Raw genomic sequence first — 14,939 nt, 5'->3', positions numbered from 1 at the left:
ATTTCCTTAGTATTCTGAGTCTGACTATAGACTATATTCAGACACAGTCAGCAACACTAATGGCCGGTTTCATAGGCTTAAATCTAGTCTCAGACTAAAATGCATGTTTGAGCTGTTTTAAATTAAATCAATTGCACTTACACATCTTAAAATATGCCAGTGCCATTGTTTTGTCTTAAGAGTAACATCAGAGATGCATTTTTTAAGGCACATTTTAAAAAGCTACTTAAATGTCCTAATTTAACTAAGGGCTAATCCTGGCTTAATCTAAGCCCTGTTTGTGAAACCAGGCCTAGAGATGCCACACTAAATGTCATTTCATTTGAGAACAAAATATGGATGAATATTTGTTTAATATCTTTAATGTTTTTAATCTTTACTAAATACCACTTGGGGTTGATATTCTGAACAAAAAGACATCTACACATAAATATACCAAATATTTTAGAGGATCCAACGTGGCCAGTCACCACAGTTTTTTGGCGCCCTCTGCCGATTAATTCATTGCAGCAGTCTTAGCTGGAAGAGGCCTTGCGTAAAGATTAAAATTATTTTTTTGAACAGTGACGCTGGTATATATGGTATAGAAAAGAAAAGTAATATTTACTAGCGAAAATAAGCTAAAAAGCTAAGATGTACTAAACAGCTGAATAATGAGCGCTACAAGTAGCTTTTGCTGCAGTCTAGTGGCCGTTAAATGCCATACCATGGATCAGCACATGGAGTAACTTTGCTTCTTTCTCCCCGAACTGCAGTTTGAGAACTTGTTGCATTGTCCTTTAACAAACCCAGCTACTTTTTAGCAGGTAAAAAAACACAGGGCAACTAATATGAGCTCGAAGAGAGGCAAATTGAAACGCACCAAAAATGTGCTTAATTTGGATCCGTATGATGCGCCTTCACTAGCGCGATCAATAATCGATAGACATTCAAACATTGTACCTGCCGGGCGACAGTTAGAGAGGACACCTCCATCCAAAATGGAAAGAGTCATAACACACCGGCATCCCAGCAAACCAGATGATTCTCCAACATCAGAAAAAGTGGTAAAAAATGAGCCATGTGGCCAGGTAAACAAACAAACATGCAAACTCAACGGAGGTATTTAATCAGGCTATTTTTACAAAGTGTGTACAAATTACTTTGACCATGTGTTAAATATGCGTCTGCTACGTGAAAATGTTGACATTTTCTTGTCGTTTAACCATATTACTCTTTTCTGGCCTGTCCTCACTTCTGTTTCCAACTTCTTTGATGCATTAGCAAATCTTGGAAATAGACTGATAGGCTTGATTTATTTTCTTTTTCTTTTTATGACCCCCATGAATAACCCGATAACCCATGGAAACAATTTTTTTTTTGTATGCGTTTTGACGTAATGGTTAAATGACCATGACACTGCAACAATAAAAACATAACGTTTTACATGTATTTTTTATTTTTAATATTTCTGAATATGTATAATTATAAATCAAATAATAAAAACATTATTTACAGTGGCCGAGAGAGCTCAATGCTATGCAACTGAAAAAACATACACATAAACAAATACTAGAAAATTAAGAAAACATCTTTATCAGTTTGACAACACATGTGTGCTCCAAATACTCAAAACTCAACCAAATACAGAAATACGCTGCAAAATACTCACAACGCAACCTACTACAGAAATACTCACAATGCAACCAAATACAGAAACACGCTGCAAATACTCACAACGCAACCAAATACAGAAACACGCTGCAAATACTCACAACGCAACCAAATAGAGAAACACGCTGAAAATACTCACAACGCACACGCTGCAAATACTCACAACGCAACCAAATACAAAAACGCTCTGCAAATACTCGCAACGCAACCAAATACAGAAACGCTCTGCAAATACTCACAACGCAACCAAATACAGAAACGCTCTGCAAATACTCGCAACGCAACCAAATACAGAAACGCTCTGCAAATACTCGCAACGCAACCAAATACAGAAACGCACTGCAAATACTCGCAACGCAACCAAATACAGAAACGCACTGCAAATACTCGCAACGCAACCAAATACAGAAACGCACTGCAAATACTCACAACGCAACCAAATACAGAAACGCACTGCAAATACTCGCAACGCAACCAAATACAGAAACGCTCTGCAAATACTCGCAACGCAACCAAATACAGAAACGCACTGCAAATACTCGCAACGCAACCAAATACAGAAACGCTCTGCAAATACTCGCAACGCAACCAAATACAGAAACGCACTGCAAATACTCGCAACGCAACCAAATACAGAAACGCTCTGCAAATACTCGCAACGCAACCAAATACAGAAACGCACTGCAAATACTCGCAACGCAACCAAATACAGAAACGCACTGCAAATACTCGCAACGCAACCAAATACAGAAACGCTCTGCAAATACAGAAACGCACTGCAAATACAGAAACGCACTGCAAATACAGAAACGCACTGCAAATACTCGCAACGCAACCAAATACAGAAACGCTCTGCAAATACAGAAACGCACTGCAAATACAGAAATGCACTGCAAATACAGAAACGCACTGCAAATACTCGCAACGCAACCAAATACAGAAACGCACTGCAAATACAGAAACGCACTGCAAATACAGAAACGCACTGCAAATACTCGCAACGCAACCAAATACAGAAACTCACTGCAAATACAGAAACGCACTGCAAATACAGAAACGCACTGCAAATACTCGCAACGCAACCAAATACAGAAACGCACTGCAAATACAGAAACGCACTGCAAATACTCGCAACGCAACCAAATACAGAAACTCACTGCAAATACAGAAATGCACTGCAAATACAGAAACGCACTGCAAATACAGAAACGCACTGCAAATACTCGCAACGCAACCAAATACAGAAACTCACTGCAAATACAGAAATGCACTGCAAATACAGAAACGCACTGCAAATACTCGCAACGCAACCAAATACAGAAACGCACTGCAAATACAGAAACGCACTGCAAATACAGAAACGCACTGCAAATACTCGCAACGCAACCAAATACAGAAACGCACTGCAAATACAGAAACGCACTGCAAATACAGAAACGCACTGCAAATACTCGCAACGCAACCAAATACAGAAACTCACTGCAAATACTCGCAACGAAACCAAATACAGTATTTAGTTGGGTTGCGAGTATTTGCAGAGCATTTCTGAACTTGGTTGCTGGTCTTTTTCTATTTGCATGTGTTTTCTTCAGTTGCAGTGCGTTGAGCTTTCTTGGCCATCGGAAATATTTTAATTAATTTCAATGATTATTAGTACATTCTTTTTTTACATTGTTTATTTTTTTGTGCATTTTGATTTTTTTTGTCTAGTTTAATAAAGCTACACATTTTTCAGCTGAGAATGAGAAAAGTTTAATGATTATTAAAATTTAATAATTTGTGAATAATATTGTTGAGGTCTGTTCTTTTCAAAGTTAGAAAAAATAAATAAAAATTAGAATGATAACATTCATATTAATAATTATGAAGTAAAAGCTAGCATTTTGGCTTTCTTTAGATATTACTTGACATTAAAAATACTTCTGTTATTATTTTAGCTTGCAATTAAACTATGCATTTTATTATTATTATTTTTTTTAGCATTTTAGAATTTTCACATTTTTAAGGATAACATTTCTTAATTAGTTCATTCTTTCCAAGGAAATAACTAAACGCATTTCTAGTAATGGATCAAATGAAGTTCTTCAGGAGCCCAAAGTTAAAGATGAGAGGATGTCCATCAGGAGGTCTAGTTCTACAGCTGCATCAGGTAATTTCATTTGATCACTGGCATAAGAAATCATATTCACTTATCTCTCGGTTTCTAAATGTGTAAGTATTGTTATCACAACACATATATGCACTGGTTCTTGTTGAGTGTCACATTATTGCTTTAACATTCTCTTTTATGGATATCCAGCAGTAACTGGGAATGCAGACCCTGAAATCTTCATCCAGGGAATGCAGGGATACCAGTGGACAGAAACAGACCTGGAGTTTATATATCAAACCAAATTGAAAAAGCAAGTTCAACAGACGCAGGTTAATGAATGCATATTTTCAAAAAAGAAAATTAGTACACACTAAATACTGCCTACTATTTAAAAACAATACACGTTATGCAAAGCTAAACCAATCCAACTGTAGCAAGTGGTGTCATGTTGTATTCAGAAAGAAAATACGGTTATTTACTATGTTTAATCCAATGTTTGTGTCAAAAATCAAAGTCTATTACTTATTAATTTGCATGTGTACATTTTTGCAAATATAAGAAGTCACCTGCTATTCTTTGAACATAGAAATGTTGTATACTGTGAATGCATACTGCATAAATTAGTATGGTATTATGATATTTTGGAACATCCTCTCTTATTTTTCTATTTATGCTTGTAATGATCATCTGAATATTATCATCGTAAGATTTTCTTTTTCAAGAATTTAATTGAACCAAGAGAACGATATTGTTTACAGCAAGAGATAAGCGACATCCAGAAGTTTTTGAAGAAGAATAAACAAATCCGGGACCTGGCCCTTGCTGCACGTGACAAACTACAAACAGAGCTCTCTAAGGTCTCTTGACACATTTGCCATGCATTTTTCTCTTATAACGTGCCATTTTGATAATGTGATACCTGTGAAGCACCTGTCTGATCTCAATACTTGTGGCTCCGGTGTTTCAGGTGCCATCGTGCGAACGGATACAGCAAATTTCCATGGAAATACTTCTGAGGTCCCACAGCTCTAGTCAGCTGGAAAGGCTTGATTTTAAAGCTCTTATTGCTAAACTGAAGGTTGCTGATGTGCATTGTACTAGTGCTGAGGAGAAGACAGAGGTCAGCAAACTCAAGGCAGAGGTGGAAAAAGCACAAGTAGTGAGGTATTAACCCAACATCGTGTACACAATGGTTTTGACATTTTCGAATGGTACTTACTTAAGCAAAACTCGTTAGCATGATTCTAGACATTGCCATGCGCTTGCTAACATGTTTTGGATGGTTTTAAGAGAGTTGCCCACCCCATTGTCTTGTTCAGTCAGGGTATGTCTATGGGATGTTCTTTCCAGTTTTATATTGTCCACCGGAAAACTGTTAGCTCAATTGCTAATTTATCAGTTCTACACTTCTCCTCAACAAGCTAAAGCAGATTAGCAGCATTTTAGATTTACATTTATTTTGTTTGTAGGGAAAAGGTGGAGCAACTCACGAAGGACATTGTGAAAGGCAAGGAGAACATCAACCAAATCAAGGTGATTGCTAGCAAGAGCATGTCCTCATTGTTTAAAATTAGTATGTTTAAAGTGTTAAAAAAACACTAGAGATGATCTTTTTTACGCAAAGGTAAATGTACATGCGCTTACATCAGAAATATCTGCACTGGAATCCAAGATGTCTGGAAAAGAGGTTAGTGGATCACTTTTAACCACTATTTGCTATTGATACTTTTAGCACTTTGCAGACATTCAAACAAAATAAGACTTAAAGGGATTGTTCACCCTAAAATTAAAATTAAGTCATCATTTACTGACACTGGTGTTGTTCAAATGTGTCGCCCCCGAAGGAAAAATATTCGTGAGAAACGCAACATGGAATACAATGCCTAGAAATCCCCAAAATTTATCTGTGGACTTTCTTTAATCTTTGGAGTCCAGTATCACCAGACATGAACTCCGTTGACAAATGTAAACGCAATAATTTTTTATGACAAACACAACTGATATATTCACCTCACCGAAGAAGGGTTCCTGAATTGTATTTCATGTTCTTGATTTCTCACAACTCAAAGAGGTGGTAAAATGCCCTTTTCACATGATGTAAAATAAGTCTCTGATGTCCCCAGAGTGTGTGTGTTTGAAGTTTTAGCACAAAATACCCCACAGATATTTTTATGTAGCATGTTAAAGTTGTCACTTTTTGAGGGTTAGCAAAAACGCACCGTTTTGTGCCTGACCCTTTAAATGCAAATGAGCTGCCTCAGAGGACGGGGTTTCAAGAGCTCTTGCGTGTTAGCAGCTGCGATTACCTCATGCAGACACACTAAAATTACAGAAACTGTTCTGCCATTAATGTTAAAACAGAGTCAGACAAAGATGGAGAGACTCAAGAAGTGACAAGATGTAGAATGCAACAGGACGTCTCTGAATGGTTAGTTGATGAATTTATGTTGCTGATGTAGAGTTAACTATCTTCAATTAGCATATTCTGTCATGATAATCTATAAATCGCTCGTATAGGAACTGTTGTGAGATGCACACAGTGACTTTTTATTGCATGTGAAAAGAAGGATGCTAAAGTTTGAGCTGACTCACAAATGTACTCTTATACAACAACTTTTCCTCTTCTCAACATGGACTACGTGTTCTCGGGGGCGGGGTTTATGTACAATTTTGGGTTGCTGATGTCACTAACCCGGGAGGAATGTCGTGTAGTCCGTACCAGCCGTTTTGTTGTAGTCCTTTTCTTTAAAATATCTCCCTTTCCTTTGAGCATTGTAACGTTGCAGATGTGTTTAGCAGTTGTTAATGCTCAAACAGCAACATTTCACACTAGCTAAAGTTAGAAGAGTGAAATCGTGTTTTACCACCCCTTTAAGTTTTTCTGTGCGAGTCTGAGTGAACTGTGACTCTAATGGAGTCTCATAAATGCACAGTCGAGTACAGAAGACCCAACAGTCAAGGTCAGGAATTTTATTAAATAGTAAAGTATTTTTTTTTTTTTTTTACCAAACTCTATCGTATACTCGGTGGTTGAGGATATTCCCCCCTTCCATGTAAAAGTGCTTTATGTGCAGAGAAAAGTGGTATATAAATGTAATGAATTATTATTATTATTATTAATATTATTATTATTATTATTATACCCCCAGAACACTTGGAATATACAACATGTCGCATGGGATCGTTTTGTGATACTTTTACCTGCTTGATGCTGGTTGCTATTCACTGCCATTATATGAACGAGCATGAGTGGGCATTATTATTTTCTTCTTCTTTAGTTGTTCATAAAAGAAAGAAGGGCATATGGCATTAGAACAAGTAAATTATGACTTAATTTTCATTTGAGGGTAAACTATCACTCTAAGGACCGTTTTCACCAAGGACAATAACTATAATGATAACTATAAAACTTTAATAATCATACTAATTCTATGAGAATAGTCGACAACACAAGATTTAACGATAACTACACAGAGGAACATTCTCATTGAATCACTTTCAGAGCTATTTTTTTAACAATAAAAACATTGGCCAATCAGAATCCACCCGACTTTAAAGAGCTTGAGCATTGAAAGCTGCAGACAACAAATCTGGGGCACTCTTATAATAAACTTTATCGTTCCTGGTGTGACCTGGGCTTTTAATCTGTAGCTACACATTTATAGTCAATGACAAATACTTTTGGCTCACATAGGAGGCACTTCAGTCAACTAAACCACGGCAAAAAGCCCACAGAGGCCCTAAAGCCTCCGCTGCTCCTTCTGCCCCTAAACCCCTGAAAACCCCTGCAGTCCAAAAACCCTCGAAACATCCTGCTGCTCCTTCTACTCCAAAACTCTCCAAACATCATTCTGCTCCAAAACCCTCCAAACATCCTGCTGCTCCTTCTACTCCAGAACCCTCCAAACATCCTGCTGCTTCTTCTACTCCACAACCCTCCAAACATGCCACTGCCTTTTCTACTTCAAAACTTCCCAAACATCCTGCTGCTCCTTCTACTCCAGAACCATCCAAACCTCCTGCTGCTCATCCTAGTCCAGAACCCTCCAAACCTCCTTCTGCTCCAAAACCCTCCAAACATCCTGCAGCTCCAAAACCCTCCAAACATCCTGCTGCTCCAAAACCCTCCAAACATCCTGCTGCTCCTTCTACTCCAGAACCCTCCAAACATCCCGCTGCTCCTTCTACTCCAGAACCCTCCAAACATCCTGCTGCTCCTTCTGCTCCAAAACCCTCCAAACATCCTGCTGCTCAAAAATCCTCCAAACATCCTGCTGCTCCAAAACCCTCCAAACATCCTGCTGCTCCTTCTACTCCAGAACCCTCCAAACATCCCGCTGCTCCTTCTACTCCAGAACCCTCCAAACATCCTGCTGCTCCAAAACCCTCCAAACATCCTGCTGCTCCTTCTGCTCCAAAACCCTCCAAACATCCTGCTGCTCAAAAATCCTCCAAACATCCTGCTGCTCCTTCTACTCCAGAACCCTCCAAACATCTTGCTGCTGCTTCTACTCCAAAACCTTCCAAACATCCCGATGCTCATTCTACTCCAGAACCCTCCAAACCTACTGCTGCTCCTTCTGCTCCAAAACCTTCCAAAAATCCCAGTGCTCCTTCTGCTCCAAATCCCTCCAAACATCCTGCTGCTCCTTCTGCTCCAAAACCCTCCAAACGTCCTGCTGCTCCAAAACCCTCCAAACGTCCTGCTGCTCCAAAACCCTCCAAACATCCTGCTGCTCCTTCTACTCCAGAACTGTCCAAACATCCTGCTGCAAAGACCCCGGAGGCTGATGTCATTGGCCTCCGCCGGTCTAGAAGAATCGCTGCTAAGAAAGAGAAGTGAAAAATATGCTCAGAAATGCTCCATATGATTAAAGTTCACCTCAGGAAGTCTTCAAGTGTTCTTACTCTCATTTATTACAAGCCTTGTTTTACTCTGCAATGACTTAGTTTAGACTTTTAGACCTAGAGGAAATAATGTGGTGCCCTCTAATGGATATTTAGCGTTTATGGACACTCAATGGTGGTTATTCACAAATCAGATGTACTTCTGTCAGAAATTACTTTACAGTTTAATGAAACTACTTGAACATTGATGTGCTTTTTTTTCTTTTCTCCACATGTTAAGAGTGTGTTTTCTTTGACGATGAATAAATGTTTTTCAGACGTCTGGGTTGTGTGTTGTAGAAAGCCCTGGCTTCTTCAGAATATATGAGAAGTTCAGAGTGGTCAAGTTTTGGAACATGCTTTTATCTTCAATCTGTTTGTTTTAGCTATGTAGACCTTTGACCAGGTCCTGCTCCTGGAGAGCCATTGTCCTGCAATGTTTAGCTACAACCCCAATTAAACACACACAAACCACCTAATCAAGATCTTGTCAGGCATACTAGGAATTTCCAGATGCGTGTTGAGGCAAGTTGGAGCTAAACTCTGCAGGACATTGGCCCTCCAGGACCGTCTTTAGACACCCCTGCCTTAGACAAATACTTTTTCATAGATCTGGACTAACTCATTTTTTGTGGTGCTTTTTGTGGTGCCTTTGCAAAAACTCACTACCACAAATAATTAGCATGTTATGGTGGCTGTGAGGACATTGCTGTGGCGTTCTGGGTACTTTCTGAGCTGTTTTAGGGTGTTGCTGTGTATTTGCCATTGCATTGCTGTAACATTTTCTAATGTTGGTAGTTGCTAGCGCATTGCTATTTGGTTGCTTCTGCATTCCACTTAGGTCACACTTAAGAGCCATTCACACCTAGAACGATAACTATATTAGCGTTCACACCAATGGATCATTTTGTTTATTATAAGTCCATTGCAGTTCTGTCGTCTGATGCTTTAAATGCTACATGACTGTCAATGTTTTTATCATTCATCAGCTGGAAAAAATATTTCTGAAAGTGATTGCAGCGTTATTGTTCCTCTGTGTTATTGTTAAAGTTGTGGTGTGGACTTCCGTATTACACTTATTGAATTAGAATGAAGATTAAAACTTTAAAGTTATGTCCCAGCAAACATGCAAACGAACGGTCCCCTAATTATATGTATTTGGTTCCTGTTTGGTTATTTTTTGAACTAAATTGTTCCTGTTTGGAACTAAATTGTAATGTTCTGGATCATTCTTATTAGGTTCTATTCTTTGCAACCATAAAATCATATGTTTCCAGAACGTTGCAGGGAGGTAATTTTTAAATAACCAAAAAATATCTTATACAGAATATTCCCTAATGGTAATTTTTAGGTTATTATTTTGCAACCATGAAATAACGTTCCCATTATCGTCTTTAGTGTGAATGGCTCCTTCAAAACTCATAAAGTTAGTTTTGATTGAATGTTGTTGGAGATGATATAATTTTGTGGTGATTTTTGCTTCATTATAATGTTCAGACTGGAATTGTACACACATAAATGGTTGGAACATGGAAGGACTGTAGAGGAAACACATTAACGCTTTGCTGACTCAATCAGAGTCACCCGTTATTGTTGGCTTAGAAAAAGTGGATGAGAGACCGAGAGAGAATCCAAATGTGGTTAACATATCATATGGCTGGGAACAACTTCTACTGGGCTTACATCAACAGATTTCTGCTGGATCAGTTAAAATCGGTGTTGAAGCCGGGTACACTTTCAAAACAGTTGATTTTGGAAATTTTGTTTAAGTTTTCTCCACGCTAATGTCTTCCAGACACTAAATGGTTTCAGACTGTTCTTCTGCATTTCAGAGAAAAGACAAGTTTGTATCTCACCAGCTTTGCTAACCACTTTCATAACACATAAATATAAAGGGCCTTCGATCAATTAAACATTTGAATGCAGGCATTGAGGGAAGGAAATTTCCCCCAATAATTAGAAATGGCCACACTAAACAATATTTGATATTCTTGATACTACCACAAGAAGTTTTAAAAGTTGCATTTTTAGACTGGTCTGCCTCAGTGGTTTAACAGCGCTTGTCCATGTCAAAATGATTGTGATGGCTAATCAGATCAAAGGAGGCAGGCCTTACTGTTCACAGAAGTGTGCAAATTCCAAAGCGGCACTTTAAGTGGTGACAGAGTGTGTGGAAACATGTAAGTAGCTAATTTAAGTAATATTTGACAATTAATTATGTAATATTTGACCGCAAACTACAGTAATATCCAGTGATGCAAACTACTCAACTTTTTTATGCAATTGAACACATGCCATTATTTTTCCATGATTTATGTAATTCCAGAACCCTCCAAACCTCCTGGTGCTCATTCTAACTCCTAAACCTTCCAAATCCCCTGCTGCTGCTTCTACTCCAAAACCCTCCAAATCTCCTGCTGTTTCTTCCACTCAAAAACCCTCCAAACCTCCTGCTGCTCCTTCTACTCCAAACCCTCCAAATCTCCTGCTGCTTCTTCTACTGCAAAACCCTCCGACCTCCTGCTGCTCCTTTTGCCCCAAAACCCTCCGACCCTCCTGCTGCTCCTTCTACTCCAGAACCCTCCAAACATCCCACTGCTCCTTCTACTCCAAAACTCTCCAAACATCCCACTGCTCCTTCTATCCAGAACCCTCCAAACCTCCTGCTGCTCCTTCTACTCCAGGACTCTCCAAACATCCCACTGCTCCTTCTACTCCAAAACTCTCCAAACATTCTACTGCTCCTTCTACTTCAAAACCTTCCAAACATCCCACTGCTCCTTCTACTCCAAAACCCTCCAATCATCCTACTGCTCCTCCTACTCCAAAACCCTCCAAACATCCCACTGCTCCTTCTACTCCAAAACCCTCCAAACATCCCACTGCTTTTTCTACTCCCAAACCCTCCAAACATCCCACTGTTCTTTCTACTCTAAAACTCTCCAAACATCCCACTGCTCCTTCTACTCCAAAACTCTCCAAACATCCCACTGCTCCTTCTGCTCCAAAACCCTCCAAACATCCTGCTGCTGCTCCTACTCAGGAACTCTCCAAACATCCCACTGCTCCTTCTACTCCAAAACCCTCCAAACATCCCACTGCTCCTTCTACTCTCAAACCCTCCAAACACCCCACTGCTCCTTCTACTCCAAAACTCCAAACATACTGCTGCTCCTCCTACTCCAAAACCCACCAAACATACTGCTGCTCCTTCTTCTCCAAAACCCTCCAAAAATTCCACTGCTCCTTCTACTCCAAAACCCTCCAAACACCCCACTGCTCCTTCTGCTCCAAAACCCTCCAAACATCCTGCTGCTGCTCCTACTCAGAAACTCTCCAAACATCCCACTGCTCCTTCTACTCCAAAACTCTCCAAACATTCCGCTGCTCCTTCTACTCCAAAACCCTCCAAACATCCCACTGCTCCTTCTACTCCAAAACCCTCCCAACATCCTGCTGCTGCTCCTACTCAGAAACTCTCCAAACATCCCACTGCTCCTTCTACTTCAAAACTCTCGAAACATCCTACTGCTCCTTCTACTCCAAAACCCTCCAAACATCCTACTGCTCATTCTACTCCAAAACTCTCCAAACATCCCACTGCTCCTTCTGCTCCAAAACCCTCCAAACATCCTGCTACTGCTCCTACTCCAAAACTCTCCAAACATCCCACTGCTCCTTCTACTCCAAAACTCCCCAAACATCCTACTGCTGCTCCTACTCCCAAACCCTCCAAACATCCTACTGCTCCTTCTACTCCAAAACCCTCCAAACATTCCACTGCTGCTCCTTCTACTCTCATACCCTCCAAACACCCCACTGCTCCTTCTACTCCAAAACCCTCCAAACATCCCACTGCTCCTTCTACTCCAAAACCCTCCAAACACCCCACTGCTCCTTCTACTCCAAAACCCTCCAAACATCCCACTGCTCCTTCTACTCCCAAACCCTCCAAACACCCCACTGCTCCTTCTACTCCAAAACTCCAAACATACTGCTGCTCCTTCTACTTCAAAACTCTCGAAACATCCTACTGCTCCTTCTACTCCAAAACCCTCCAAACATCCTACTGCTCATTCTACTCCAAAACTCTCCAAACATCCCACTGCTCCTTCTGCTCCAAAACCCTCCAAACATCCTGCTACTGCTCCTACTCCAAAACTCTCCAAACATCCCACTGCTCCTTCTACTCCAAAACTCCCCAAACATCCTACTGCTGCTCCTACTCCCAAACCCTCCAAACATCCTACTGCTCCTTCTACTCCAAAACCCTCCAAACATTCCACTGCTGCTCCTTCTACTCTCATACCCTCCAAACACCCCACTGCTCCTTCTACTCCAAAACCCTCCAAACATCCCACTGCTCCTTCTACTCCAAAACCCTCCAAACACCCCACTGCTCCTTCTACTCCAAAACCCTCCAAACATCCCACTGCTCCTTCTACTCCCAAACCCTCCAAACACCCCACTGCTCCTTCTACTCCAAAACTCCAAACATACTGCTGCTCCTCCTACTCCAAAACTCTCCAAACATCCCACTGCTCCTTCTGCTCCAAAACCCTCCAAACATCCTGCTACTGCTCCTACTCCAAAACTCTCCAAACATCCCACTGCTCCTTCTACTCCAAAACTCCCCAAACATCCTACTGCTGCTCCTACTCCCAAACCCTCCAAACATCCTACTGCTCCTTCTACTCCAAAACCCTCCAAACATTCCACTGCTGCTCCTTCTACTCTCATACCCTCCAAACACCCCACTGCTCCTTCTACTCCAAAACCCTCCAAACATCCCACTGCTCCTTCTACTCCAAAACCCTCCAAACACCCCACTGCTCCTTCTACTCCAAAACCCTCCAAACATCCCACTGCTCCTTCTACTCCCAAACCCTCCAAACACCACACTGCTCCTTCTTCTCCAAAACTCCAAACATACTGCTGCTCCTCCTACTCCAAAACTCTCCAAACATCCCACTGCTCCTTCTACTCCAAAACCCTCCAAACATCCTGCTGCTCCTTCTACTCCAGGACTCTCCAAACATCCCACTGCTCCTTCTACTCCAAAACTCTCCAAACATCCCACTGCTCCTTATACTCCAAAACCCTCCAAACATCCTACTGCTCCTTCTGATCCAAACTCCTCCAAACATACCTTTAAATTAAATTAAACTTGTTGCACAATCTAAAGACTGATCTTTTCTTTATGTAAACCTATCATATGGCTTCAGAAGTTTTGGAATATTATTCATAAGTTGTGCGATCAACTACCTTGTGCTTTTTGTAATTTTTGGAGCTTGACACTTAAAGGTCACCATTCACTTTCATTAAGGAAAAGAGCAATGTGAACTTTCTTCTAAATATCTTCTTTGTTTTCCATTGAAAACAGTCATTGAGTTTCGGAATGACACAATGGCGAGTAATTGGTGACATTATTTTATAGTTTTGGATGTACTGTGCCTTTAAGAGGTTAGAATGGGAAGTTAGACTTTTTCCAGCCTTTTACAGACAGACATTGGACAGTCTTCGCATGATAGACCAAGATAGGATGCTTAAATTTTTGAGTGAAAGAACCCTGCAAAAAAATGGCCAGCTGTACCAACAAGCTGTTTCCTGTGTCCAGACCCATCATAGGCCTTTATAGAGAGACAGGACAGAGGGAACACACACTGGCATTAAATCATAGTCACTGTAAGGTGTCCTTCTGGCCAGTGTCTCAATCTAAAGCAAACTCAAATGTCACTGGTGACCTCATGGTTAAGATGGAAAGATTTCTTTCTCTTTGCTTTCATGAATGCAGCCATCTGCTGTTCGCTCTCTGATTTCATCAGTGGAACATTGAGACAGACCCGGTTAAAAGGTGAATTCCTGGTCTTTGCACGTGTCGAGTGTAGCCAGGTTTTATGACAGGTCTTGAGGGTCAGTCTGGGCTTTATCGTTATAAAATTAAGCTCTCCATAATAATCAACCATAAAATAAATTCACTGCTTGTCCATCAGGATTTTCATTCCTGCTAGAAATAAGTTGTACAAGTTCAGTGGTTCTTTTGTCGGTATTGCATTATTTAATTCACTATAACTGTTGCAACCGCCTTCATTACATTGGTCAGATGGGTTTCACATTATCACTGTACTGAACCTGAGGAATATTTGATCAAACAAATATATTCTTGAAACATGGCCAGTATTAGACCTTATGTTTGCTTTTTATTCTTGTAATTTTAGTTCTCTTGTCAGTTGAACCTGGAACACATAGTTCATTGACAAAAAGAAATAAATGGAGGAATCATGCGATTGCGAACAACCACCTTCTT

General features: G+C 40.3%; 1 protein-coding gene across 1 annotated transcript; it reads left to right on the top strand.

Annotated features, from left to right (window-relative positions):
• Positions 1-557: 557 nt before the first annotated feature.
• Positions 558-8,588, top strand: LOC143735536 (uncharacterized). The gene is made up of 8 exons (XM_077225724.1): positions 558-1,070; positions 3,694-3,802; positions 3,953-4,074; positions 4,504-4,602; positions 4,713-4,909; positions 5,215-5,278; positions 5,370-5,432; positions 7,440-8,588. Exons 1-8 carry the CDS (start codon positions 831-833, stop codon positions 8,586-8,588), a joined length of 2,043 nt encoding a protein of 680 aa, XP_077081839.1. The 5' UTR covers positions 558-830.
• Positions 8,589-14,939: the final 6,351 nt, after the last annotated feature.

The sequence above is a fragment of the Siphateles boraxobius genome, unplaced genomic scaffold, assembly GCF_051911475.1.
Source record: "Siphateles boraxobius isolate OS27281-9 unplaced genomic scaffold, OSU_SipBor_1 13, whole genome shotgun sequence".
Taxonomy (NCBI): Eukaryota; Metazoa; Chordata; class Actinopteri; order Cypriniformes; family Leuciscidae; genus Siphateles; species Siphateles boraxobius.
The sequence above is the reverse complement of the archived record's forward strand: the minus strand, read 5'-3'. Positions and strand labels throughout refer to the sequence as shown.